Here is a 27553-nt window from a genome sequence, read left to right on the forward strand (position 1 = left end):
TGTGTTTATCACTTGAGAATAATCTTTCTAAGCTCTTTTTTTTATCAAATTGTACCGGCAAAACCATTTTTTCACCAATTGTCAAGTCATAAACACAGGAGAGAAAACAGATCCAGAAATGGATCACCAGAAAAAGAAAATTCCCTCACTTGCCCCTTAGGGTGTCTGTACCAATTTGCATATAGAAAACAAAAAAACATCCATTAAAGATTGTAATACTAATAGTGGAAACCAGCAGTCACGGGTTGCATTAATCAGTTTCACAGGTTGGAGGGATGTTACGTCTGGTTGTGAAGGGCAATGTATGAAAAACGAAAGAGGGAGAAGCAGCAGTGTTGTAATGCTGGATCCCTGTGTTTAGTGTCAAGGCTGGATCAGCCAGGTTCATTCCTATGGTTGATTAGCTGTTCTCTCATTTGTATGCAGTGAGGCTCATATAAATGATGGAGGCTGAAGTCAAGATAATAGCCTGTGAGTTCTACCTGAGATGTAAGTGAATGGTCTAGTCGTGAGATCTGTATGCTAAGCATGTTAGTCCATGCGCGTATTACACTGAAAATATGACAGGTGTAGTCTTGGCTATATGTATCTCAATACCAAACATGATAATTGACTCACAATGTTGAACCACTTAAAGCAAAATGCAGCATTGTGGTCTGGAGAATGCCTGAGGCTGCTTCACTGGGTGTGATGCAGATCGTTAAAAAAACCCATCAGTAACAATGAAAACAGATATCTAGAGAGTGAAAATAAATGTAGAATATTTGAACAACTTGAAGGGATGTGAATAGAAATATATTAATCATTATACACTGAAAATGATTTTTTTGATGAAAGGTGTGGACACGAACCTTTGGGAACTTCACAGTCGACATCTTTTTACATCATGATCCTCCTGTCCTGCACATGAAACACTGAAGAATAATACATGTGCTTGCATGAATTTTTCCATGTTATATTCCTCTGAGTTCAGTTTGAAGACTTGCCGTCAGTTGGAGTGTCTCATTTTTTTAAATGCTTGAACTGACTCCAGAACTCAGTAACGTATCAGAAATACAGTCTGTTTTTATCTCACAAATTCAAAACTAGTTGACTTGACTAGAACACTAGAAGTTGTATTAATTTTCAAATAACTCTTAATTAACTCCTTTAAAATATGTTCTACTCTTCAGCTTCTTATGAATTAGTTAAGGGAGATTGGCTATTATTGTGGTACTTGGATGTTATACAGTAAAGACCATGCAAAATAATGCATATTAAGATTCATGTGCCACAACGTCTTTACTTTCAATAAGCAGTAATTATGAGGTTATTGGGGCTGAAATGCCTTGGTTAGCATTTCATTAAAAGGGAAGTGTTCAGCCGACCCCAGGTCTGTCTCCATATGACTCCACTTATAGCAGGATAATGGCTGAAGCTATGGCAGTTTGATGGCCTTTAAATAGTGCTAACTGTGAATATTTACAGATGAATTAAATGCACACAGTCATGCAGGCATAGAAAGTCAGTACAGAGAGTGAGAACCTTGCTGACACGGAGCCGACAGAGAGCAACATGTGTCTGTTGTGTTAATGCTGGTATAGTAGGTTCGATAATAAACACACGTTACCATGTTTCAAAACCACCCCTGCCATTTGCAAGCAGTGTTTATGTTACTAGTCACGCTCATCAGTGCAGCCTGATGAAGAGAGATAGAAAAATAGAGACCGGGTTATGCACATGAAAGATCTTTACATCTATGGCATTATATCTAATTATTACTATTTAAAAACTTCTCATGCTGAATTTCATTTCTTATTTATTTTTTGCCAAATATAAATTGGGGACAACCACTGAAGGATGTAATTCCAAAAATCTAGAATGTAATATTAATGTGATATATTGAGAGATACAGACTGCAAAAAATGTCCAGGTGTAAATATGGCAGGTTCCCTCGCCGGGAGATGGTGGCTTGTCAATTCATCATGAGCAAGAATGGCTCTCAGTGGAGCGCATACCTCCGCCAAGGCCCATCAGTCCCCTTTCATTCAATAAGCCATATCCAATATCAAAACACGTGAACCCTAATATAGTGTTACCCTCTCTTTTTTATTTTGGATAACTCGGCTTATGGAGGTGTTTTGATTAAGCACAATGCCAAAGCTATCAATATCCCTGTTTAAAATTGTACGCAAGTAAGGCGGTGGAAAAACAAAAAAAACAACACAGTTATCAATGTGTCGCCCTCCCACGACCACCCCATATGTCTCTTACACTCTCCTCTGGGTGACTGCTAACCACGCTTAAGCAGCTGATGAAAGAAAGAGATCACTTGTGTAGGTTGCAGTGGCCCAGATAAAGGCCTCACGTGGCTGCCATCTTACTGTAATTAACTACTGTCAAAGTGATTAATCATATGTCTATAGAGGTGGAGTGCAGGAGGCTGCCAGCGACCTGTGAGGTGAAGTGGAGCTAAAATGTGTCGGAGAAAGAGAGTCTGGAATGTCATTACAGAAGTGGCTTAAAAGTTGAATAGAAGGTGAATAGAAACAGTCACTAAACTACAAATTAAACTAAATGACATTCTAAATCCTGACATGAGTACCTGATCTTTTTTAACACTGATGTACAAAACTTGACAATGTGAAGTGGAAATGAGGTTTATTGTTATAAACTAGTACTTTTCCAGTTGATGTGCATCTCGCTGACTTCCTCATACAACCTGGCTCATAGCTAGCTGCAGACAGCATGCCATTACCCCCCCGATGGAGTAAAGCTGTTTCATGTCGACACATTTTCACTCAGTTGGATTGACTTGGACTGTTTACACTTTGTAGTAACTTAAGATTAGCTTTGGAGTCGGGTTAAGCTAATAGATATTGCCGTAGTCCATTGCCAACAGCTAACAATCGTCAGAAAGGGTGGTTTGTGAAAGCCTCTTCATCAGAAAATGCAAAAGAAAGCAGTGTGACCAGAGTTTTTGCCATTTGTGACATTGGAGAAGCAAAGGTATCTTGCTGCTCACTGCACTTATTTTTGGTGTCCATTTCCCGTTTTTTTTTTTTTTTTTCTTTTTTCTTTGCCCATTTCATGGCTTTATTGAACAGGACAGCTTTAAGGGAAGACAGGACAAGAGGTGATAGTGAAGATGCATGAAATGTCACAGGTCAGATTCAAACATTGGGCCACTGCAGTAAGGACAGCCCATCCTCTGTACATGGGTCTCATGCTCTACCATCTGAGCTACCACAGTGCCTCCATTATTTTTTTAAATGTATTCATCCCAAAGTAAACAAACCCAAGATGCTCAGTTTCATCAGTAAAGCAGCGTTTCCTTTGTGTTTGTCTTTCTCTTGCTGTTGTTATTTTGTTTTTCTCAGCTAGCTGGCTATCTTTGTTTCAAGCTCCTGAAGCTGAACACAAGTAAATTACGGACATGTGGCGCAAAGATGAATACACCTTTAAATGCGGCATTGGTATGTATGTCGAATGCTTGCAAGGCAGGGACGTCGTCCACTGGAGAAGGGAAACAGTTTTCTTGGATGGGTGAGATCAGTGGTTCAGAGCGAGAGTGCCAAGCCATGACAGTGGTGACCATGGTGGTGTGCCAATGAGGAACTCCTACCCAAGGGCAACACTACCTCAAATCAACAATGGGATTGTTCATTATGATCTTTCAATATGAACATTGTCATATGCCAATTGTGCAGACATTGCAAAGGAACGAGGGCTGCGGATCTTAAGAAATCACGCATGTAAAGTCCCAAAGCTTCATGAATATTAGATATAACAGTTCCCACACCTCAAAGGGATATAGATTAAATGAATATGGACTCTGACAGTGATGGATGAAAAAAACGGCAGAATAAACAACAGGTTTCTAAAAGCGCCGTGACCCTGTCATCCCAGAAGCTCATACTTTTACATGTATTTGTTTTGATACCCTCAAACGTCTATCAAGAATAAAGAGTAGAACACATAACTTGATTAAAGAGTGAACAGACTGTTTTGAAGGCCTCAGAGAACATAATGATGCATCGAAATGACAAGGACAAAAGAATATGGGTGCATTTTTTTTTTTAAGAGCTTTGTACTGGAGAAAAGGAGGACGAGAAGTAAAAGGATGAAGCTGATGAAGGTATACAGGTGAGAGGAATAATGTTGCTCTTGTAGAAAAATTATATGTGAAGTGATTTTTTTCATATCACTACTGGATGGATTTCCAAGACTTTTCATGTCTGTCATCATTTCTCTAAGCATTTGAAAAGAGGCCTGAAGAATAGCCAGTGGTTTGGTGCTGAGAGTGGGCTCTAGTGAAGGGCCAGAAGAGAACAAAGATCCCACTGTCAATTTGATTATAACATCACACCTATTCAGAGAGTTAATGTGGTGTCTCAGATGTCAGGCTGCTCTCTTTCTCTCTCAGCCTGCTCTTTTCCTTTTCCTCACTTATCCCTCTCCATTCCTGCCGCTCTCTTACTCTCATCCCCTCCTTTCTCCCTCCTTTGTGCCTCAGATCAGCTCTCTCGAGGGGCTTGGATAAAATCCTTTTCTAGGCAGAATGTGTCAGTCAGAATTCTCCGATCAGATGTCTCTGTTACAAGGCTTGTTGTACCAGTTGGTATGCTCAACCTCATTAGCTCTTCATTCAGTTTGATCAACTTTCAAAGACACAATCGCTTTGACTTCTATCCCAGTTATTTTTTTTTTTTTATTCATTTATTTATTTTTTTTACAAAAAAAACACCTCTGTGCATTTGGGCTTAATGAAGCAACTTGTTTTCGTTGATATATGATGATTGGCCAAATCATTGATGAATTATAGCCATTTTCCTACTAAGCCCTGGCCGTTGCAAAGTTTGTGGTTGACATTGGACATCTTTTGACCTGTCCTGCCCATTCACAGTCAAAACTATGCATCTCAGTCCCACGACACTGTGACTCCATTTTGGTGTGAACTTAGCCAAAATCCGAAAAGTCTCAAAATATTACTATTTCTAAATAATTCCATGGCAGACTTCTGTGTTCCAAGGGGCATTTTTAGTGCACATAGAGCTGGAATTGTGTGTCCAATTTCAAGTCAGTCAGGCGAAGGTTGAGAGGAATATAATCAGCTTTTTTTTTGTAACTTAACTATTTTTTTTTCTGTGCCACCATCTCATATTTCTTTGGAAGCCCTGTCACATCACTTCAATTCATTTGGCCAAGTTTTATGTTTATAGGTTATTCTGTATAAAAGCAATTCAAGCCACCATGGCTAATAATAATAATAACCCAGCTTGATCACAATAGACTTGCATTATAAAAAAAGATTTCAGCCTGTTACTTGGACTACCATGAACTCTTCATACAGTCATTCATGGTGCCAAGAGGAAAGAAATGACAGTGACCTTGGTCATCTCTGGATTTTCCCCCTGGTGCCACCATGAGGAAAAAAAAAAAATTATGAGTACCGCAGGTTGAAACCAGTGCTGTAGATGCTTATAAGCATGCCGCCATTCGTTTGATGTAATCTGTTTAGGCCTGCAGGAGAAACAACAGAAACATTTGGTTTTACCTTCGATGCTAACATAATTGCAGCTCACTAAAGTTTAATCTAGTGTTTCTGGACAATTTAACAAGGATCCGAAAAATGGGGTCGTTGACTGAGATGAGCGCCTCCGTCACCACCGTGCCTGCCAGTAGAAGTTTTGAAACAACTGGAAGGACAAATTCCCCCGGAGCTGTAACTCTCGCCCAGAGTGAATTTGAACATCTTTTCCTGGCCAGGTACTGCCAGGGAGTTTATAATTGAGTTGAGACTCCAGAAATACTCATTAAGACGTTGTCAGTCGCCAGAGGAGGCCACGCTCAATGTGTTTAGACACCACTGAGACTGCTGGTATCCCAGAGCCCTTCTCTTCTCCAGCTGGAGGGCAAGAGTGTACGTCTGTGTGCAGGTGTGTGGGTTTTTACTCAGCACGTGTGTTTTTCATGTGTGATTGTGTGCATGGGTTTAATAAACTCACGGGTCCGTGGAGCACCATCTGCCTGCGCAATGTTTGATCGAGCAGGAGCTGGTTGTGAGGGACACCCCCGTCACCCACTATGTGAGACAAACTAGTGATGGAAGCACCTGTTTATTGTCTCGCTCTTTTCACAATCTCCTGTGGAGCAGCTGCATGAATGGCAGAAGTTTACAGCATGAGGCAGCTATCACCTCTGTGCTGGTATATAAAGTCACCTGTAAATAGAGACAAAAGTTTAACACATTCAGATTGTTTTCCTGCTCTGAATATATTAGGTACGTAAGGGATTTTAATTTTATTAAAGGAGACATATTATGCTGATTATCAAGTTCATAATTTTAGTTTGGGTTACTACGAGAGTAACGTATGTAATAATTTACATGCTTTCATGCTCAAAAAAACACATCAGTTTTCTCATACTGTTCAGTGCTGCAGCGCTCTATTCCCCCTCTGTGTGAAATGCTCAGTTTTAGCGCTCCCCCTCCTAATTACCCATTCTCCTCTGATTGGTCAGCTCACACACACCTGACCCAGCACCGCTCACAACAACAGAACAGTATGCTTAAGTAATGCTTAAGTGCCAAACTAGCTGCTTTATATTAATTATGGAAACTTTGTGGCATGGCAGGCCACAAAGTCACAGAATTAAAGGCGGAACTACTAACAAGACCTTTCAGGAGCAGTATTTTCTGTGGGAGAGAGGAGCTTCTGTTGGTGCAGGCTTTGACCTTGTTAACTTTCAGAACCTTTTACATGCACAAGAACTTCCATAAAACACTTTCTTAATACTGGTCGCCTTTGATACATGGGACTTAACATGCTGTGTTCCGTGTAAATGATGGATTGACATCGCCATTTTTCCATTGAAAGGTCCATTATTGAGCACAGCGTGCATAAAAAGAAAATTGGGTCGGTACACTTAAGACTTTGACCCTGACCTCCCTCTTCTTTACTCCTGACCTCACTATGTCATTTTAGCTAACAGCGTTTCACCGTGTCAAAGCTCTCGCTGATGTGATAATTTAAATGAGCCTCAAGGTGTCTGGTCATTGATCGTTTGATCTCCCCCTGCTTGCCTCAGATTAGATAGATTAGGGCATTGATGAGAACAGGTAAAAGTAAAAACACACACTGACAGCTGCAGCTCAGGGCAGAGGATTTGTGTACAGCATGAGGGGATATTGGGTCACAGCATTTTGTCAGTAATAAATATCATAAACAGTAATCAGGTTGTCCTCTAATGTAAAGATCAGGGGCATAATGAAGCAGAGTAAATGATGCAAACACGCTGGTGGGTTGGGGCACTAAACAGCAACATAAATGCGATTGTAGGATTCAAATTAATTACTAGTCTTTATCATCGCCAACTGTGGCATGAATGGAGGCATAAAATGAAAAATAACCATGAAATCACAATAATAAATCACTGGCACTATTTTATTGTTGGTGTTACTGCTTGAATCTAATAGTGGAATGCTGTGAAACTGACCTTAAATGGAAATCAACCTTTCAGTGGCTAACAAAGCACTTTTATCAGAAGACTAAACAGTCGTCTAATGTAACTGCACCGTAAAACAGCCTCAGCTGGAGAGGTGCATTAGTGGCCATCAGTAGGCCCATAAATGTCCTCCTATAGGCATTTTAATTGCTGTGTTTAAAGGGGGCCTAATGAAAACCCTGTCTGGAAAGGGAAAAATGAAGGAACTCCTATGTTTCTCCGTTGCATAAAATAAAATTTCCGGATGATTTCTAATTTGGTCTGTCGTTTTGTATTTGACGCAGCAAATGGCAGAATGGCAGAATTTTTTTTTTTAAATATCATTATTTGTGTGTGTGTGTGCGTGTGTGTGTGTGTGTGTGTGTGTGTGTGAGAGAGAGAGAGAGAGAGAGAGAGAGAGAGAAAGAGAAAGAGTAGTAAGTATGTATTTCACTGTTCATGCGCATCCCTCGCTCCTCTGTGTTTTGTACCAGGGGTCGATGAGAGGAGTTTACACACACTCGGAGGTGAATCTACAATGCAGGAGAGAGCTGCAGTAGCATTCCTCACTGAGACAGATGGATGAAGTTTATTAAGCATGTGACAGTTAACACCCCCAGTTGGGAGCAAACACTGCAGCAGATAAATAAATGTTGGCTTAAGCAGCCCCCACCTCCTGTTATTTATACGCCACAGTCAACATTTCTATTACGCATGAATTATGGCAACAAATGATTATTGCTGCTGTGATCATTATGAATGCCATCCTCTCGCTGTATATGGAGCTGTGTTTCTCCAATTGTTGTATAGATTACAAATGCTGGCAGGCCAGTAAATGAATTACATATCTAATTTGGAGGTTTGCGCTTTGACAATGCTTTTGTAAACAAGAACAGAACCTTCTCGCTGGTCTGTGTAGGAATGTCTAATCATTCAGTCTTCACTTCTGTTGTAAGCACGAATGACATGGGTTCATATTTGTTTTTTATGAGTTCTTAACAAATTATGTTGTATCTCCAACATGAAAAAAAAATGTTACAAGAAGACTCTAAAAGCATGGCAAAGGCCATAAAATTTCTAAACCTCGGAGTGATCGCTCTGATACCACAGATTATGTAGAGGAAAATAGTTTGTCTTTTCAGACAGGGCCTTGAAACCTTGATCTCGGATGCCCCCAAAGTATTGTGAAAGATGTGTGTAAAAACCAGCTCTGAGCGCTTAGGGATTTTGAAAATGGATAAGTATAAACCCAACCTAGTATGCTTATTCTTTGATCCCGTACTGCATAGCTTTAGGGACTCTTTCTTCCCCATCTTTTACCACCCTATCTCTTCATACATGAATGAATTTCAAAATGTAGAAACCCAACCTTTCCCTAGAGAGGTGTCCAGTGTTTACCAGAGCTTTTAACACTGGTATGTGAGCGTGGGGCTGCATATTTACACTGTGAGGATTTCTTTCAGCCGTTATCCAGTCATTTTGATGGTAGACTCAATCCTCTGGTGGACTGTTATAAGAGCTTTCAAGCTTTGCTAAAGGGTCTTACGTTAATGTAAGACATGGCGATAAGTGTTAGCTTTTGCTTTAGGTGGATTAATTTAATCACTCACATGGTAATCATTCATCGACTAATGATCTTTCCATGATTTGCCTCAAATAGATCCTCAAATATTTAAAGATTTTGCTAATCTCTCAGAGTGTAACACTGACTTCAGGTCTGAGCTTTAGTGCATGTGTGTATGTATGATTCCCTCCTGATGCACCAGATACTGTATGACCTTGAATTTTTCTTCCATGTGATTGTGCTTGCTCTGCCTTTGAGTTCATGAGATTTTTTCTCTTCACGTGCTTTCTCCTTGGGAAGTCCTTCCTCTGTTATTCTTCTTGTTTCTCACTCGACATTACAGCCTTTATTTACTCTTTCTGTTATCTTCCCTGGATGTAGATGTTTATGTTATGTGTATTTCTGTAACCCTGCGTCACTCTTATTTCCCAGACGCTGCCAACCACGACATATGAGTTAGAGATCGTGGCCAAGGACATGGCAGGAAGTGAGGTGGGCCTAACAGGAACAGCCACGGCTACCATCACCATCACAGACAAGAACGACCATGCCCCTGAGTTCACACATCCACTGGTGAGAAAATATAGATTTTCTTGTACTTTCTACCCCCTTTGAATGCTGCATTTTTTGTTTGAATCCCCTTGACACTTGTATGTAAACCCCTCCAAGGGACTCAGAGTTCAGGGTCACATAAGATGAGGGTTTACTGCATTTCATCAAGGATGCAGGAGAAGTTGGTAGATGCTTCCAGATAGCGAGCTTCAACTTAGGTGTCTTGGTGGATGAGGGGCTCTGACAAATCAGTAAGTCAGAGTTGCCCAGATTTTCCTCCTTTGGGATCAAAACTGAACCTTAATGGTTGGCCATAGATGTAAGGCCTATTGTATTGTATTGATAAGGTGCAAAATGGTACTAGGATATAGAAGATCTGCTTTAACATACAGTATCATCTTGAAGTCAATAGGCCTCTGAATGCACAGTGTGATGGCTGTAGAAAAATGACACCATTTACTTACAGATTGGTTCCTTATATAGGGCTGCCATTGGGCCATATTTGTCACCGTAACATGAAGGTGAAATCACGGCACAAAAGCAACTTTGCCTTTTGCACAATCAAAGTAGGAAGAGGCTTTATTTTCCCTGGTTGCTGGTTATATTTGCGCCTTGATTCCACTGGGCACATATCTGTTGTGTCCCATCCCCCACACAGCAGAGCACACTGGGACTGTTCAGATGTTCACCTCATGCCCACCTGATATTGATAACTTGCTCAGAATGTGTTTATTTGTAATATTTCCTGGATATTTTTTGCTTCTACCACGGATGAGTAGTTTACCTAGTTATATGGTTGTGTTTATTGTTATTATTTCTGTCTTGGTTGTTCTGTAGATCCCTGTACGATCCAGGTTGTTTTATTTCAGAAATTGAGCGGTTGATCTGTGCTTATGCTGTTCCTTGTGTCTGACTTTGTGCCAATCTCGGTCTACTCTCTGCAGCTTCTGTCAAAAATAGACTTGGCGCATGTTTTCCGCCAAGCAGCTTCTGAAATGTGCTGTGGCACGCTTGGTGGAACCAAGGGCATTGTCTAGAATGTTATGCAGACGTGCCCAGTGGTATCTGAGCATTAGTAGTTTTTTGCTTTAGAAAGCCGTGTTGCTAATGCTGTCTTTGTGACAGTGGGGCGAATAGTAATGCCAGAGGGAAGTACTGAGGGAGAGAGAAAGTTAAAAAGCTGTCTATTTCTGCTGGTTTCTGAGGTAAAGACGAGCATGTTTGCATCAGAATATTTTGAAAGAAGATGTTTACACTTCTTTTCACTGAAGATCTGGTGGACCAAATCAAGCCTTACTTTGAATTAGGTGATTAATTGGGGCATGCAGTGATGCCTTTTCAGTATAAAATGCCCTAGTAATGTTCAATGTGTTGCATAAATGACTATCAGAATATCACACTAAAGTGACTGTCATTTCTATGCAGATTACCAGCACATTTCTTCGTCCTTGGAGGCGCACTTACATTGTAGTCACTGCCCCCATCAGACAAGTGGTCAAAAAAGAATCTATAATTGCACTTTTTATGGATTTTCAAAAGCCAGCACTCAAATGATAGCCGTGTGGCAGACTACATAAGTGTTGGGCCGTTTAAATTTGGTTCACATGCTGAATTCAGAATAATAACCTAAAACAACATTGTCAAGTCATATTCATCAATCTGCAGCTCTGAGTTTCTATTTTTTTAAAGAAATATTTTTCTAATTCACTAATTAATTTCCATTACTTCCAATTTGTAGTTCTTTTTAATTAGTATTAGGATTAAGACCACTACAACAACAGTCATGTCAGACTCACGTGGTGAAATAGAAATAGTTTTCACTCTCATAATTTTAATTGTTTCTACTTTGTTTTTCAGTTTTCTTCCAATCAGTTTGAAGCCGCTGTCAATAACACACAGCACATCCTGTTATAACAGAAAAGAATGGAATGATGTCCTTTGAATCATCAGAATGTTTTTTAATGCGAAACACTGGTTGAAAAAAAGTATTTCTATTGCATGCATGTATTAAGACGTCAGAGTAAACGTGGGGGAGGATCTAAGCTTGCTCCTCAGGCAAACAATGCAGAGAGAACAGGAGGAGGGTCAGAAAATAAAAAAGGTCTTTTTAAAATATGATTGATAAAACCAATAAAAACAGGATGAATTTGCTCTGAAAACCTCTACTAAACTGAATCTGTTTTGAATAGGCCTGATTCTATTTTCAGTAGAGGTTTTTGTAAATGTGTAGTCAAACAGGATTAGAACTCAACCTTTGCTCTACCAGCCTAGTAATAATAATGATATCATTAATGTAATAATCAGACTTGTAATCATGGCTAAAGCAGGAACTGTTTAACAGATGGAGTTGCCACTCCATCTGTTAAACATCACTGCACAGTCACAAAAACAACCTTTAATGGAAACAAGTCAACTGCACCACCACCTGCATCAGCAGCCCCCACGCATTCCCCCACCTTCATGTTTGATGTGCTTTTTTCTCCCACTCAAAGATGAATTCGACTCAGTGTGACCTTTAGCTTTCTCATATTAAATAAAAATTCTGTCTTTGACTGCTAAAGGTAAAACTCATGAAGCAAAGTCTCTGAGTTTGTTTGTGCGTGCCTGCATGTATGCGTGTGTGTGTTCAAAGGATGTATGTGACATGTAATAACACATCAGTAGCACTTGGCGATATGGGTGCAACAGAAAGATAAGGGGATCTGTAAGCAGGAGTGGGAGTAGACATGTTGCGGTTCACTGATGGTTTGTTTAGTCAGCAGCTCCTTAAGGCGTTTAGAAAAGCTAGACTAAACAAGTGCCTGCCAGTCATGCTTTAAAATAAAATGTACATGGACGAAAAAAAGAAAACAGCCTACAACAACTCACACCCTTTCCCATCTCATGAAGTATTTGTCTGAAGCTGCTACTATGGCTGTTTTCTTCCCCTCTACATCCCTCCTTTCCACATCTGCAGGTGAGAAGACAAAAAATGTAATCAGGTCCTGGAAGAAAGACCCTCCCTACGCCTGCAGGTGTAGTTGTATCAATGAGGTGTGTTGTTCTTAATGGAAATGGCCTCAACTGTTGTCAGGTTTTGAGACACATAAAACTCTGCTCCGACCAAACCTCCCCTACAGCCTTCCCATGATGCATTGGGGTGTCAAGGGAGCTTGTAAGGAGCGCAGCTCAGATGTGAAATGTTACAGCTCAGAGGGCTCGGCAGGGCCGTGCAGAGTGCACCATGTCCGTGTCCCAGTTAATGTTCTCATTTCTCACTGGGAAGAGATCCGTTTAACGGCGTGGAGAAATGGAGCTTTTAAAAAACAAGTGTTTGAAGGTGCTAAGCTTCCAGTATAAATCCTCTGCACTCCCCTCCCCCTGACCGGTTCCAACCTGACCATGAATCATCCATGACCTCTCGGCTGACCACCATCATATTGTGAGTGTGTTTGCAAGTGCACATCTGCACTGGCTTTGTGTCAGTGGCAGCTTTCAAGCTTTCGTTGTATAAATTATTCAACTAAGTAGTTTTTTAAGTTTTTTGATGGAACTTTAAAAAAATCCCTTCCTTTAGAGAAATCTGGAGTTGTCTTTTTTAAGGACACAACCTCCCGCCGACCAGAAGTAAGTCTTCTGACTTGTGGGCAGAACTCAAGCAGAGAAAGATAGAGAGGGGGATTAAAAGATGAGCGGAAGGAGTCCAACATAGAAGGAGAGTTAAAGAAAAAGGCAAGCAATGAATGTTCAGGAGATGTGTTCCTTCACATGTGATCCAGTGTAGCTAGGTTTTATGAGTTGACATTTTGTTTGAATTCAGCAAACATAATCCCCACCTAGGGTGCCTCTTCTTTTCCTCAGACATGGGCTACCTACCACAGCTCTATGCACAGAGACAGCTATTCATAGTATGTGAAGTCTTTGCTTCAGTATGCCACACTGCTCCTGCATAGATCCTCAGATCTACTAGCAGGGTTTCTGCTTGGGTTTTCTCCTCAATACATTTGAAGTTTTTGAAGTTGTACTTAATATAAAAGAAATACTAAACAAGTCAGTATCAGTTTTGAACACAAAAGGAATAATAATATGCTCCTGAATTAGTTTTACAGTAGATATGCTGTCAGTTATGTAGCTCTTGCTCCATTGCTGTCTCTTTTTCCACGTGTTTATTTTCAAAAGATTTGAGGTTCTTGTATTAGAGCGATGGCAGCATGGTGACATCCATGCAGGACAACAGCATTGAAGGTCGTCTTCATTCGCAACCTTGCAACTGTAAAGCTGAAGCTTGAATTCCTTTTTTTATTTTTCAAAAGAGGATAAAAGCATTTCCTGACTGCCTCTGGGTAAGCATTTTCAATGGCAGAACTTCACTGACATTTAAGAAAGCTGAAGGCGTGTGTCTTAGCAAGATGCCCCCTTATCCTCCTACAGACGCTGATAGGCCTAAAGGTGTACAGCACACAACATGTAATGATAGTGATCTAAGGCTTTGATCCATTTATATTATTAAACATTTGGTACACAGTGGAGGATGCCTAGCATCGAAGTGGAATTAAGTTAGCACTGATTCCAACATGAGAGCTCATTCACAGACATATATTGCCAGTTCTCTTCAGTTAAAGTTCTGTCCAAATTTGTTACAAGGTGCTTTTTGTTATCAACTCGAGTGACTCCGCATGTCTGCCCACACAGACTTTGGACCAATCAAATGACATTGGAAAGCCAACTGGAAAATACTAATGCAGGAGCCATTTCATACTCGAACGACAGATTAAATGTAAAATGGAAATAGACAAATTTTCCACTTTGCGCCCCCCTGTTGTTTTTCTGTGGTCTTGCTGTTGCAAAGATAGCATTAGCAAAATGACTATTGCAAACTTAAAAGCAAGAGTAAGAAACCCAATTTGACCTAGAAATCCAGATGCCAGTGTTGTGAAAAAGTTAAGTAAAACTCCCAGCTGTATTTATAAATTGGCAGGTTTTGCTACTTAACGATCTACCAGTAAGAAAACACGTTTTTAACTGTCTCAAGTAGTGTTAGAAAAGGGTCTGTTTCATTGCCGAAGTACCGGCGTTCTCCATTGTGTAAATACCGGTCCATTGAGTCTTGTTTTACTTCAGTTTCTATCCCTTTCCCTTTGCCTTCTTTGTCTCCTCCATCAGCAGGGTTCTTTTTCTTTTTGCAGTGTAGAGTTGCCACTGTTTTTTCCAGTTGTTCCACCACAACCTGGTAATACACCACGACCGGGGAAAACAATGCCTCGTCCTGTTTCGGTGTTTGTGCAGTGATTCGACCTTTGTTTTTCCGTGTAAATTCGAGCCTGGCAGAGTGAATAGCATAGTGAAAGCGAGATTTAAAGGGAACCAACATATGCTTCGTACACAACAATCACTGATGCAATACTGAAATCTTAACAAACAAACAATGCTTGAAACCTTTTATAACAGATCTAAGTAAAAGCTGAACAGCAAGCAAAGCTGCTGTTTCTGCTCCCCTTTGTAAGACATTTTTTAAGGATGAATGATTCAGTGTAATCTATATTTTCATTTGAGAATCATAAGCTGAGGTATCCTTTCTTACACTACTTGGAAATGTATTACATTTTGCTTCTGTAGGGGATTGGACTCTGACTTGATTGATTTTATAGAGAGGGTCTAATCCTGTTTTTATGAGGAGGGTGAAGGGTCCCTCTGTGGTTCTGCCATCTGAAAGGCCAGATATGCATGTTCCTGTGGCAAAGCGAATATTTCTGCTCATAGATTTTATTTTACCAATGTCGCTGAGTTTTATGTGTTGAATTGTACATTACACCATCTTCCTCACACCGTGCTAGAGAACTTTTTGTGAATATTGATCAAGTTTTGTACCAGCTGTTGTTGGTATCAGAGCAGAGCTGACATACCCTGATATTCTTCCCCACCAAGCAACTTTTGTCCTTGGCTTCTTTTTCCCCTCACTGTTTTTTTATTCCTCCCTGTCCTCCAATGTCCTGACCTCCGTTCATTTTCTTCGTCTGTGCTTGCATTCCTTGTCTCGCCTCCTCTCCTCTCTGGCTCTGCTAATTCAACGCCATGTCTGACTGGGCCTATTTCCTGCTGCTCCTTATAACAAGACCATGATGGACCTTATCACTCCTGTCACTCAAACTCCCTGACAGCCAGACTATGTCTTTTTTTTTCCCTCGCTGAAATGTGCACTCTTTCTCTGTGCCTGTCTATCTCTCTGTCTGCTTCGCCTCCACCTCTCTCCTCTATGCTGGCCAGGAGAATATGCTCACCTGCAATCCATCTGTCCTACTGATAAAGACGTTAGCGGTGATGGGTGTAGCACCAGGCACAGGGCAGCAGGGCCCTGTCAGTGCTGGTCTCTCTTGGGGGATGGGTAACGGGTGTCACGGATTAGTCCGGGCTTTGCATGATTGCTTCGGTAGCTCTGAGATACACATGGCACATACCCTTGGTGATTCAGTGGCATATTCGGCCAGGAACAAGTAGAAAGGGATGGGAACAGATTTGTGTGCATTGTATGTTGGGTTAGATGCATATTGTGGAGCACCATCCAGTTAGAGTGAGACGTAGAGAGATAGAGTGTGTCCTTGAATTTTTGGCAGTTTTAGATTGAATTCTCTTGGTCAGATTGTTCCACCTCTGGTGTAAGAGTCAACATTTTCGTTATTTTATCCTTTATATAAAAAGTATGTTTGTGTTTCTTCATATGAAGGGAGCATGCTTCATAAGAAGGTTGCCCATGATGGGCACTGACAGGTAATTGTATTCAGATGTGCCAAAGAGTTTGATGCCTCTTGACACCCTCCGTCTCTCTGATAAAGTGTGATGAAGCACCAGAAATATATGTGAAAAGCCACTTGAAAATAGCAACAGGGATTTTGACCCTCTTGTGAGAATTTTCTTAGAAGTTGTTAAAATCAGCTAAAATCAGTCGGCTTCCTGTCGCCACACAGTGCTCACAATAGACTTATTTGAAAAGGCTGCTGTGTCAAAGCCACTGTCCAGTCTTGATATTGATGCAACATATACAGCGATATTTGATCTAATGTTCATCTCATTTTGTTATTGTTATTAATCATGACTTCACCTATTTGCCCCCCCGGTTAACAGAATGAAGCTTCACCTTTAAACCAGGGACCGATGCTATTGAAATGGGATTATGTGTTGCTCATTGCTCAAGTGCCAATCCAAGTCTCATTGCAACTAAGGAGTACAGCAAATGGAGAGAAATTAGCAAGTCAACTATGTGATTTTATGTTCCAAAACAAAGACACTCAAAGTCTATTTTTTGGTACTTTTTATCTATTTTTTAATTATTAAATCCTGCAATAGTGAATATTTATGTTATCTGGAGTGTTTGATTGAAAGTCAGATCAAAAAGTAGGGAAGTATTGGAACTCTTCTATGGAAATGTTTACCTGAGACAATTATGTATGCTTCAGGGGAACCAGCCTGTATGATGCGTTGTCCAACTGTGTCATACACTGATGGTGCAGGGGGAAAATTCACAAGATTCAGATTCCTAGAGTGACACTCCTGCTTAATTGTCTCTTTTGACCCAAAAAAGATAAAACACATCTGCAGCTAGCATTGAGGACAGAAACACCACATCCTCATTATTAATTCTTAGCTTTTTTACATTCTTAATATATACAGTATATTTCCTGAAATGTTAAATTAAAGTAATAAATTAGGGAAGAGTGCAGGAAGGCTGCCAAGACAGTGACAGTAGTTTGAGACTATGCTTCAATATTTTTAAGTGTGAAACAACTGGATATTTATATTTACATTTTAGGCTCTTCAGCATTTAGCATTTAGCGCTTTTGTCCAAAGCCACTAACAGTTAATCATGCACACATTCATACATTGATGGTGATGGCTGCCATACAAAGTGCCGACCAGCACATCAGGGGCAGTTTGCGGTTCAGTATCTTGTCCAAGGTCACTTCGACATGCAGACCAGCGGAATCAAACCAGATGCTGGCTCTACCCCTGAGTGTTTCTACATTTTTGATTATCACACTATATTTTTTAAGGGGCCCTCAAGAGAGTTCACAGCTGTGTTTGTGGAGACAAAAAAAAATATATTTTTGAAGAGAAACCTAACCAGATCATAAGCCCAGTATTGTCACAGCATCAAATAAAAAAAATTGAACCAAAAGAAATGTAGGGTTGGAATATATCGATAGTTTGCAGAAACATACCTTGCCAAAATGTATTCTGGTAAGGTGTTGAAATGAACAATGGAAAACCGTGAGCACATGGATAAAATGTAGCAGGAAGGACTTCCATTTCCATTTTGTTGATTTAGGAAAGGATACAAAAGTCCTGAAGGCAGAACTCTCCAGTCTGACCACTGGAGAGGTACTATCCAACACTATTGAGTATAATGCACAAGCTGTAATACTTGAATAGCTGCTGGTTTGTGAAGCATATGGTTATTTAATACATGGTCTGCCTGTATTCCTTGAAAATGCTTTTTTTTTTTTTTTTCTTAACCCAGCTGCATTGACAAATATTACGGCTGTCATGTTCTGCAAAGGTAGAAAAGCTGCTTTTCCGAATGTCAGATTCATCGAAAGTCTATCTTTGGAAACAGCCAGAGCAGAGGCTGTTCAAATTTAATAAAGACACAGGTAAGCTTATTAACTCTCCAGGCACACGTACTGTATGCAGGATTAAAGCTGGGGGGAAGGGTAAAGCGAATGGGGGGTTAGACAGAGAAGTAAGTTGCCAATCCCATACACAGACACTGCTTATAGGATCGTGTGGGAAGATGAGTGATCGTATGTACTTGGTTTCATTTCAGCTTCATGCTGCTACAATGAAATGGTGCCTTTTTACAGATTTGAGGTCTGTCTACACCTCGTTCTGCTGAGAATTAAGCTGCTTTTGAGAGCAGATAAAAGACAGACAAGTGGCTGCTTGTAAGGATTTCTTCTCTAAATTTGACTTTTACCTCTGTGACGTCTACGGCGTTATTTTGTTTTTACAAAGGGACCTAGAAAAACTGATTTAGTGTGTGACTCTTTCATGCAAAGTTTCTAAGACTTTTAAACATTTTATGAGATGCTAAGTTGGAGGTGCGGTATCATTTTTTTAAAAATACGTGTATGTCATGCCTTTTTGAGTGAGTCAGGAATTATCCCTTCACATTTGACAGTTTATTCTCTGCTTCCTAAGAACTGCTTTAGAGGATCAAAACCCCTGCAAGAGGACATGGACTTAGAAAAAGTGAGAAAAGATGCTCTGTAAAAATATACTGGAAAACACCCTAGAAGACAGACCTCCAATGCATCTGTTGCGGCAGCCTCCCTTTGTGACGTGGCAATGGATAAAATGTTTCTCGGAGGCAAAGCGGTCTTGTCTCAGGAGGTTTAATGTGACGAGCCACTGTTATGTCTGTTCCCTTTCAGAGAAAAATCTTTGGGGCAGCGGGGACGTGTCACAAAGTCCTTTCCATTAAGAAAAATGAACAGCTGCTCAACTGTCTGTCTCGCTGCCTGTCAGCGCAGCCTAAACTGCCATCTGTATTCATAACACATTCTGACAGACATCCAGGCATAAAATAAGTTGATTTCAACTCTGTCTGTCCGTCTCTGTTTGTGTGCGTATGATGACTGTGTACTATCTGTTAGAATAGGGTGAGCATATTGGTGTTTACTCGACTGTAATTGTGTGCATGCATCTCTGTTTATTTGTATGTGTCTGTGAGAGGGAGAACAAGATGGAAAAGTCATATTGACAGATTTTACCATTTAGCAACCAGTATCAAATTCAAAATAACCTCTTGTTTACTTTCTTTTAAATATGACTCTTTTTTTGCCACCTTACTCTTCTTTTATTCCGTCTTTTTCTATGGAAATAAAGTCCACAGCTCTGCACAGAACAGTCAGACTAGGAAAGGTCTTGGTCACTGGTTTGAAACAAGCAAACAATGCCAGCTGGCAATGAGAGACAAATTAAAAGCCTGTGTAAGAAATAGAAAGCAATTTCCATAGTAGTGTTAATGAGGCAGAGAGCATTTAGTGTTACTCGGTAAAGCCGACAATTGTGTATTATCTTCCCAGGCTTTACATTTCTTTTGCGGGCCCTTTGCCAGGATTTCAGGCTTCCTTTGCACCACCATCTGTTGGAGTAGAGGTACGCTGAGTGTTTTTGACAGTATTGAGATGGAGATTTTCTAAAATAGTGTTTCAGAAATCAGCCAGCTGTTTTGCTTCGGTTTCCAGATGTTTGCTGCCCTAAGTTCTGAGACCCTTTAAAGAGAGCTGAAGTTAAAAGAAACCCACTTTTAGTTTGAGAGTTGTCTCAATGTGTCCCAGAGTGAGGGATTAAGGTCGACTACATTTGTCAAGTATATGGTCATGGAGGCAAGTTGTGTTTTCAACATGTCTAAGACATCAAGTCTAAATCAGTCTAATGTCATTTTTGTAGCTTTTCTTCTTTTGCTTATTTTAAATGTGTTATTACTTTATGCCACAGCAGGAATGTGATGGGGCTAAAGACAGTTTGACTTTCAAAGATGGTTCATGCAGAGTGTTTTTCATGTTCATAGATCTTTTTGCAGAGTGTTTTGCTCATACTTATGAAGAAAATGTATAATAATGCGAGACTCTGTAGTCTGTAATCTTAGCTAAGAACAACTTTTATTCCACTCGCGTCTGAGCTATTGATTGGCACCTCATTTGGCCAGTTCGGAACTTCCATGCCCGCCTTGTGGCCTGCAACAACCACAGAGGGATTTCATAGAACACCCACTTCTTGTTCCATCCTCTCTTTCCTGAGCCACTTACATGCCAGCCTCGGGATCCATCCAGCCTCATCCATGAGATTTAAAATCTATGAATATATAGTTAATTGGTTTTAAAGCCATAATTATATAAGATCATGTCTATTTTATATGCACAATGTTAATGTAAATAAGGAAACAAGGACCTGTACTGAGTTTAACGCTCCTGTTACTCTCTGTCACGGGTGTCCGAAGGTCACAAAATGGTGTTTGTATGTGGTTATTAAATTTGGACCATGTATGACATGATATGTGGACCCATTGGGTTTTCCAGTTAACGGGGCAGTTACAGGATCATTGACAGGATCATTTTTTGCATTATAAAAGCTTTGACGAGGAAAATGGCAAAATATTCGTTCTGTTCAAACACCATTAGATCAATGACAGAAGCTCTGTAAATGCTCAGACTTTAACCTTAAATCACACCTGTACTCTTTGAATTTCTCTCTGGGCTAGACTGTGACAGGCTTTTTAGGATAATTTTCATAAATTTCAGGAATGGCAAATAAAAGATCAGATTTATGGCAATCCTTCCAATAGTAACTGAGCTATTTCCAGCTTCCATTAGCCATAAAACATATTGTCATCTCAGACTTTGTGAACAGTAACCTACAGTCACTGGGTTTAATTAGCTAGAAGGTCGTACTCGACCCTCTTAGGGGTGTAATGTAGTATGTGACTGAGGTGCACAGTGGCACTTATCACAGGTATATCAGTAGTGACAGGAAATAACATACATGATATTGCAATTAATATGCCTATATCATGTTTTGCATTGTACAGTTATAGGTTCAATCCCTGAAATCTCTGGTAAATATATGGCAATCACTACACTCGACTCCAGGTCTTCAAGTTATATCCATTTTTTTCTACCGATCCAGACATCACTGTTTTTTATTCAGTTCTGTGTTGTATGAAAATCAATTACTTGTGATACATGTCGCAGTTATGTTTTTAAGAAAGAGCACTTTGTTGTTTTGCACACCAATCTTAAGCATCCTGTTTTGCACTGTAAAAACAACAAAAACACCATCTCAATCACAGGTATAAATAGCGCAACAATTAGAGCTTTTTTTTACAGTATAATTGCAACTGTCAACTGAAACCTGACATTGTCCATTTGTTTATCTTTTCTCCTCAAGTTGTTTTGACTGAAATGACAATCACCCAATTATCTTCTGACAGCTCGACATTACCTTGAAGATTTATGGGAGGGATTATTGAAAAAGTCTGGCACATGGAAGAAGGGAAAGAAAATCAATGGCACACTGTAGTTTTTCTTCTTGATTCTTGAATGTCTCAGAGATGGGGCTCTTTGATGTGCATGTGCGTGCGTGTGTGCGTGAGTGTGTACGTATGCGTGTGTGTGTGTGCACTGTCTTGGTCATGTGGTCATCTTTTTCTAGGAGTGGGGCCAGTAAGTAAGTTAAAAAGCTGAAGGTTTCAGATAGAAAACAGCCAACACAAACACACACAGACATGCACACACATACACACATGTGCATGCACACACACACACACATACACAGGGATAAAAGCAAACTTGAAGGCAGACCCCTCTCTTTTAATGTGTTTAAGTCATTTCAGGCCAAAAGCTCCATCTCATAGTTAGTCATTTCCTTCTAGTCTTTCAGGTGACTGGTTGCTTTGTGCTCCAGGTGGAATTGGGGCCTTATCAGTGGCAGGGCAGGAGCCCAGTGGCCACATCACACAGAATACAGCGTTTTCTCCAACCGCATGACTGCCCCACATGATTAAACCCAATCAAACCGGCTGTTGTCTGTGTCTATACTGTATTTTTTCCTCTGTGTGTGTGTGTGTGTGTGTGTGTGTGTGTGTGTGTGTGTGTGTGTGTGTGTGTGTGTGAGCTTGAAAATGTTACATTTGAGCCTTATCTGTGGTTTGAAGTCCAGAGGAGAGTGATGGGCATGGGAATGCCAATAACATTCATTTGTTTCTGATCAGTGTGTCTTTGAGTATGTGCAAAAGGGGCACGTAGGAAGAGAAACGGCTAGACATGAGGCAATAGTTGTCAACATTTTAATTTCCATTTCAGCACACTGTTTAAAGAATCACTTTTGGACTTTTCGTTTTTCCAACCGCCTCATAATTTCCCCATGATGCTTTTGTACACGACTGCCGCGGGCTTGCAGGACAAAAGGACCAACAATGCTTACGTGGGTGCAAACACAAGCTACTTCTTGCAAGAACATTGTGTATCTATCCTGTGTGTCCTAAATGACTGTGAATGGTTCAAAGTGGGCTTTTCTTTAAATAAGCTTTGGATGAATAAAAAAAGGGAGAAAAGAGAAGAAATCAATGTTTGTCTTTCTTCAGATGAAGGTAAGGAGCCAGGCAGTGTAAGGCGGTAAGAGGGTAATCTGTGAAACAACAATACCGTGGGCTGACAGGAGACACAGTAATCTAGGCTGGACCAGCACTATCCTTAAACAGAGTGTTCTGTGTCTAAAAGATTACACTATAAGCTCTGACACCATAATGGTCCTGACACACACACATACACACACACGGACAGAATTGCCTCTGCCTGCCCGGAGCCTCTGCAATGGTACCCCTGTTCACAATGTAGTCTTTAGTGGGAGCCATTCCGGCATGCGTTGATAGGAATCTGATTGAGTCCTGCTGCTAACAATGAGCACAGAGGTGGGGAATGATTGACACTGAGAAATAAATGAGATGCACTGTGAGGAATCGCAGATGGAGGTGTAGTGTTTCTTCTGTTTGTCCATGCATTCATATGTTTAATAGTCCTTATGTGAGGCAAATGCTTTTCTTTATTGGATTTGACTGCAGAACATTTGACTGCCTCACTGTCACTTTTTAAGATTTTAAATGCTCTTTCTTTCTTTTGCTTTTCGCATGTCTTCTGTAGCTCCTTTGGGGTGGTAATTTGGTTCATACATTGAAAATGACTGTGACTAAGTAGAAATGTGTAACAAGGAGGAAGATTTAACCTTGTCTTTCTTATAAACAAACTGAAGTTATTTTCACATGTAGTCTGTTCGTGGAATGCATTGAACTGCATGTATTCTTGAGGTCTAACAAATGAATGAGTAAACCGCCCTTGCGCAACATTTGCAAGGCCATTTTATATATATATATATATATATATATATATATATATATATATATATATATATATATATATATATATATATATATATATATATATATATATATATATTTAAATCCTACATTGTTTATGCCCATATCTGCTAGCTCGCAGTCTTCTTCTTTGCCTTTGTTGGCACATTTTTACGCCTGCTTGCGTGTTACTGCCGCCAGCAGAATAGCTAGAATGGCAATAATTTGTGTGTCACACCACCGCAAGCTCACACACCTGCACAGTGCAAACAATAAGGGGACTGACATTTCTCCATCGCACCACTACTGGTCTAATACTCCCCAAGGCACCTTATAGTATACATTATGTGCAATCGGAAGGAGAAGCAAGTTGAGTTTTAGCGCAGTATGTGTTTATTCACCCCAAACATCTAATGTGCTGTACAGATATTACATTCCTTGGCAATATACGCTGTAGCTGTGCAGACATTTAGTTTTTATCTGTCACGCTGTGCCTTTCCTCTTGTCTCTGTACATTTGTGCAGATCTGAAATAAGCCCAAATCCTTCACTCAAGTTTGAAATATTAACATCTTGGTCAGACAGCTCTTCCTCATCTCATGTCTTATCCACTCGTGTCTTTCTACTGACTCAAAGTGCAATTGTGCCGCCTTTGAATTCACCTCACATTCAGTCTGAAGACACCTGTACACTTACCTAAATCAGCTCCTAACAGAAAGTTTTTATCTGCTGTCTCCTCTCTGCCCGAGTCCTTGTTCTTTAACAGTCTCTACCTGCAGGTAGTTTCAGTTCGTCTTGCTTACTAATGGTGACTTGTCTGTCTGTCTTCTCAGTTTGAGGCGTATGTATATGAGGGCTCAACGGGTGTTGTGGTCAACCTGACCGTGATCGACAGAGATGACCCAACCACAGGAGCGGGGAGAGCTCTCTATTCTATAATTAACGGAGATCCTGCACAGAGCTTTGAGATTCAAACCAACCCAGACAATAACGAAGGAATGCTCTCTGTCATCAAGGTAAAGTATTTGCCAAGCCTTATGCATCATACGCCTCATATACCCCATTAGGTGACCTGATAACCCTCGCCTTACCTTCCCAATCATTTTCCCAATTCAGCCTCTGGACTACGAGGCCACGGCGTTTCACACACTACTCATCAAGGTAGAAAACGAGGATCCTCTGGTTTCTGACGTTGGCTACGGCCCGAGCTCCACAGCCACTGTCCATGTCACGGTCCTGGACATCAACGAGGGCCCCGTCTTCTTTCCCGACCCCCTGACAGTCACCAGGATGGAAAACATTCCAGTGGGAAGCTTTGTGGCCTCACTCAATGCTACAGATCCAGATATATTACAGATGCAGAGCGTCAGGTAAGGAACTTTGGGTAGAAGCATGTGTGAAAGGGTTAGGGTTTGGGACCGGGTTAAGGATTCGGGTTCAAGGCTATGATCATGGTTCAGGGTTAGAGTTACGGTTAAGGGATCAGGGTTAGGGGCTAGTGTTTGTGTTGTGATTACTGAGGTTAGCCATAGATTGTAATTATTCTCACTCTGGAGTCAAAGTGAGAATTATTGTAATCAAGGCATGAAAAAAAACATTCTTGTCGTATAAAAAAAACAAGGAAAGAGAAAGAACGGGAGAGAGCTTGTTTGTGTGATTGAATGTCGTCTGCTGTTGCTCGCGGCTCAGTGTCATCAGTAATGAGCTTTCTGTTACTCAGTTCACTCAGCGTCACTCTGTTCAGTTGAGCAACGTGTTCAAGTATCATTTGTGAATGGTACTCTCTGAGCAGCACTTGACGTTTTCTGTCCTATAAGGGCACTGTCACCTCTCTCATGTGTTCCTGAGCCCTCATCACTCCATCTTTTTGTCCCATTCATCCGCCATCCCCTGCCTCCAGTGTTCTCTTTGCCTGTTAGGCCGCTTTGTCTGTCTGTGTTGTGTAAACACTCAGAAGATATTGCCTGGACAATCTGCAATTTACTGGCACAGGTCAAACCATTCACCCCCATCAGCTGAAAAGTCATGGAGTGGGGCAGCTCATTAATTTTAACTCTGTTACAGAAAAAGCCCTTGCTCAAATATTATCATCATCATAACAGGAAGGCTATTAGTTTCACTATGTGCTACAATGAAAGTTATTCCTATCCCTGCCAGAGGGAGCCCCATAGTGTCCTGCACTTCCTTTTACAAGATGGAAAACTCATCATTGCGTTTATTGGCTTTCAGACCTAATTTATTCTCAATTTAGATTGCTTTTTTCTGCTCCCTTCCAGTTATATATCATGTAAAAATAGTGTTAAGTAAACACATGGGGATAATAATGACTCAGGGAAATAAAACTCGCCGGATCGTGACTTAACTGCTTGAAATTATTGATGCTGCTTTATGTGCTGTAAAACGTAGCCACCGTGTCAGTATCAAATGCTACATAATGTGCAGTTGTTCCACTCAATGATGTGGGGGAGTCAGGACCCGTGCCCATAAAGCTTTCATCTGCAGTGGTCTGAGATCACCAGTCAGGTCACACTGCCATATTAATTTCAAAATGTCTGAGAGCACAAACTGGTGTCTGAATACAAATTTGTCTCAGTGTTACCAACATGCTACCAAGATTAATGAAGAATAGGGTGTTTTCTGGGGTTTTTGTACTTTTTGTACTCTTACTTTTTTACTTCTTCATCAGTAATTCAATTTGGTTGGCAAGTGTTTATTTGTATCATGGTGTTTGGTGTATTTGCCTTCACAAATTTTGTGTTAAACTTTGTCAATGCTTGCAAAAGGTAAGATTAAGATAGCTGTTTACTGAATCACATTCCAAACTCGCCAAATATAAATGCTTTAGGTTTCCCAACTGGTAACAAGCCTGACCGGCCAACCCCATGCCTCAGTATATGACGGGCTGGGAATTAGACTCAACAATCAACTGTCTTGCAAACTGAACCTTTAAAATGAAACCTTGTACATTAAAAGCAACATCTAATGGAAGAAAGGCGTGGACACACAAAAATAAAAGCATCAATCAAAACCAACACAAGGTCATCATTGAAGCCTTGAAGCACACTCTAAAGCATGTCTAAAGCATTTACACATTAGCAATGATAGCAGTCTGAAGACATGCTAATGGCTCTGAAGTGTTTAAGTGTTGCCTCGTGTTGAGGTAATTGTTAACATTTTCAGGCTGACAATGAAACACTACCCTATTGATGCTGACCAGATTAATGGGTTGAGGTGGATGGATGAGCCTCAAGAAATTCTGACTTTGGGTGGCTGTCCACTATTGTAGGTTGTCGGAAAATATTGTGGTTTGGAAAGCAGCATCAGTTTAGCATATTAGCATGGGAATATTTAAAACTAATGCAAAGTGCAGCTGTAGCTGATATTAGTGTCATTAACTTTTTAGGTATTTGGTGGAAGTAGTGAATTCATATAGTTTTAAAGCACAGATGTCAAAGTCCTGTGGTGGTTGGAGAAAAAGCTACTTGATCACCAAAGTCCTTACAATTCATCCTCTCGGCACCATGGGAATCTGGACACAATTTCATGGCATGGTGGACATGCTGACCACCATAGCTTTCATTAGAGCTACTACAGCGCAAGCTTGAATAACCATTTAAACATATAGGGATCTGAGATCAGTAGTACCCTGTAGCTTCACTCTACTGTGATAAAATTGGAGTAGTAGATTTAGATTTCTCTTGAATTTAAACCATGGAAGATTAAAGTCAAACTGCCTCTTTTTGTTTAAAGTCTGAGTCAGATTATCCAGGAATGACAGGAACCGAAGGATTGGACCAATTGAAATACAGCGTAGAAAAGAGCTTTATATTCTATTTTCATTCTACCAGCAGACTTTGTCTCTTATATTGTTGTCCTTCAGCAGCTTGGTCTTAAAAAATCCATTTAGTCTGCCAAGAAAACCTTCCCACTGACACAAGTTTCAGGTTTAAATGTTGTTACAGAAAAGTAGCATAACAGTATTATTTTCTTTATGACACACGGAGGTTTAAAGGAGTTGAAGTGTTTGTGTTCTCTCTCTCTCTCTCTCTCTCTCTCTCTCTCGCTCTCTCACACTCACACTCACACACA

General features: G+C 40.5%; 1 protein-coding gene across 2 annotated transcripts in view; it reads left to right on the plus strand.

Annotated features, from left to right (window-relative positions):
- cdh13 (cadherin 13, H-cadherin (heart)) overlaps nt 1–27553 on the plus strand; it is a 393409-nt gene that overhangs the window by 251225 nt on the left and 114631 nt on the right. For both annotated transcript variants that reach the window (XM_037107511.1, XM_037107512.1), the window contains exons 9-11: nt 9461–9601; nt 24298–24480; nt 24581–24834. In XM_037107511.1, the coding sequence (XP_036963406.1) occupies nt 9461–9601; nt 24298–24480; nt 24581–24834 (578 nt within the window). The remainder of the gene's footprint in view (nt 1–9460; nt 9602–24297; nt 24481–24580; nt 24835–27553) is intronic.

Source organism: Acanthopagrus latus, chromosome 8 (genome assembly GCF_904848185.1).
Source record: "Acanthopagrus latus isolate v.2019 chromosome 8, fAcaLat1.1, whole genome shotgun sequence".
NCBI classification, from domain to species: domain Eukaryota; kingdom Metazoa; phylum Chordata; class Actinopteri; order Spariformes; family Sparidae; genus Acanthopagrus; species Acanthopagrus latus.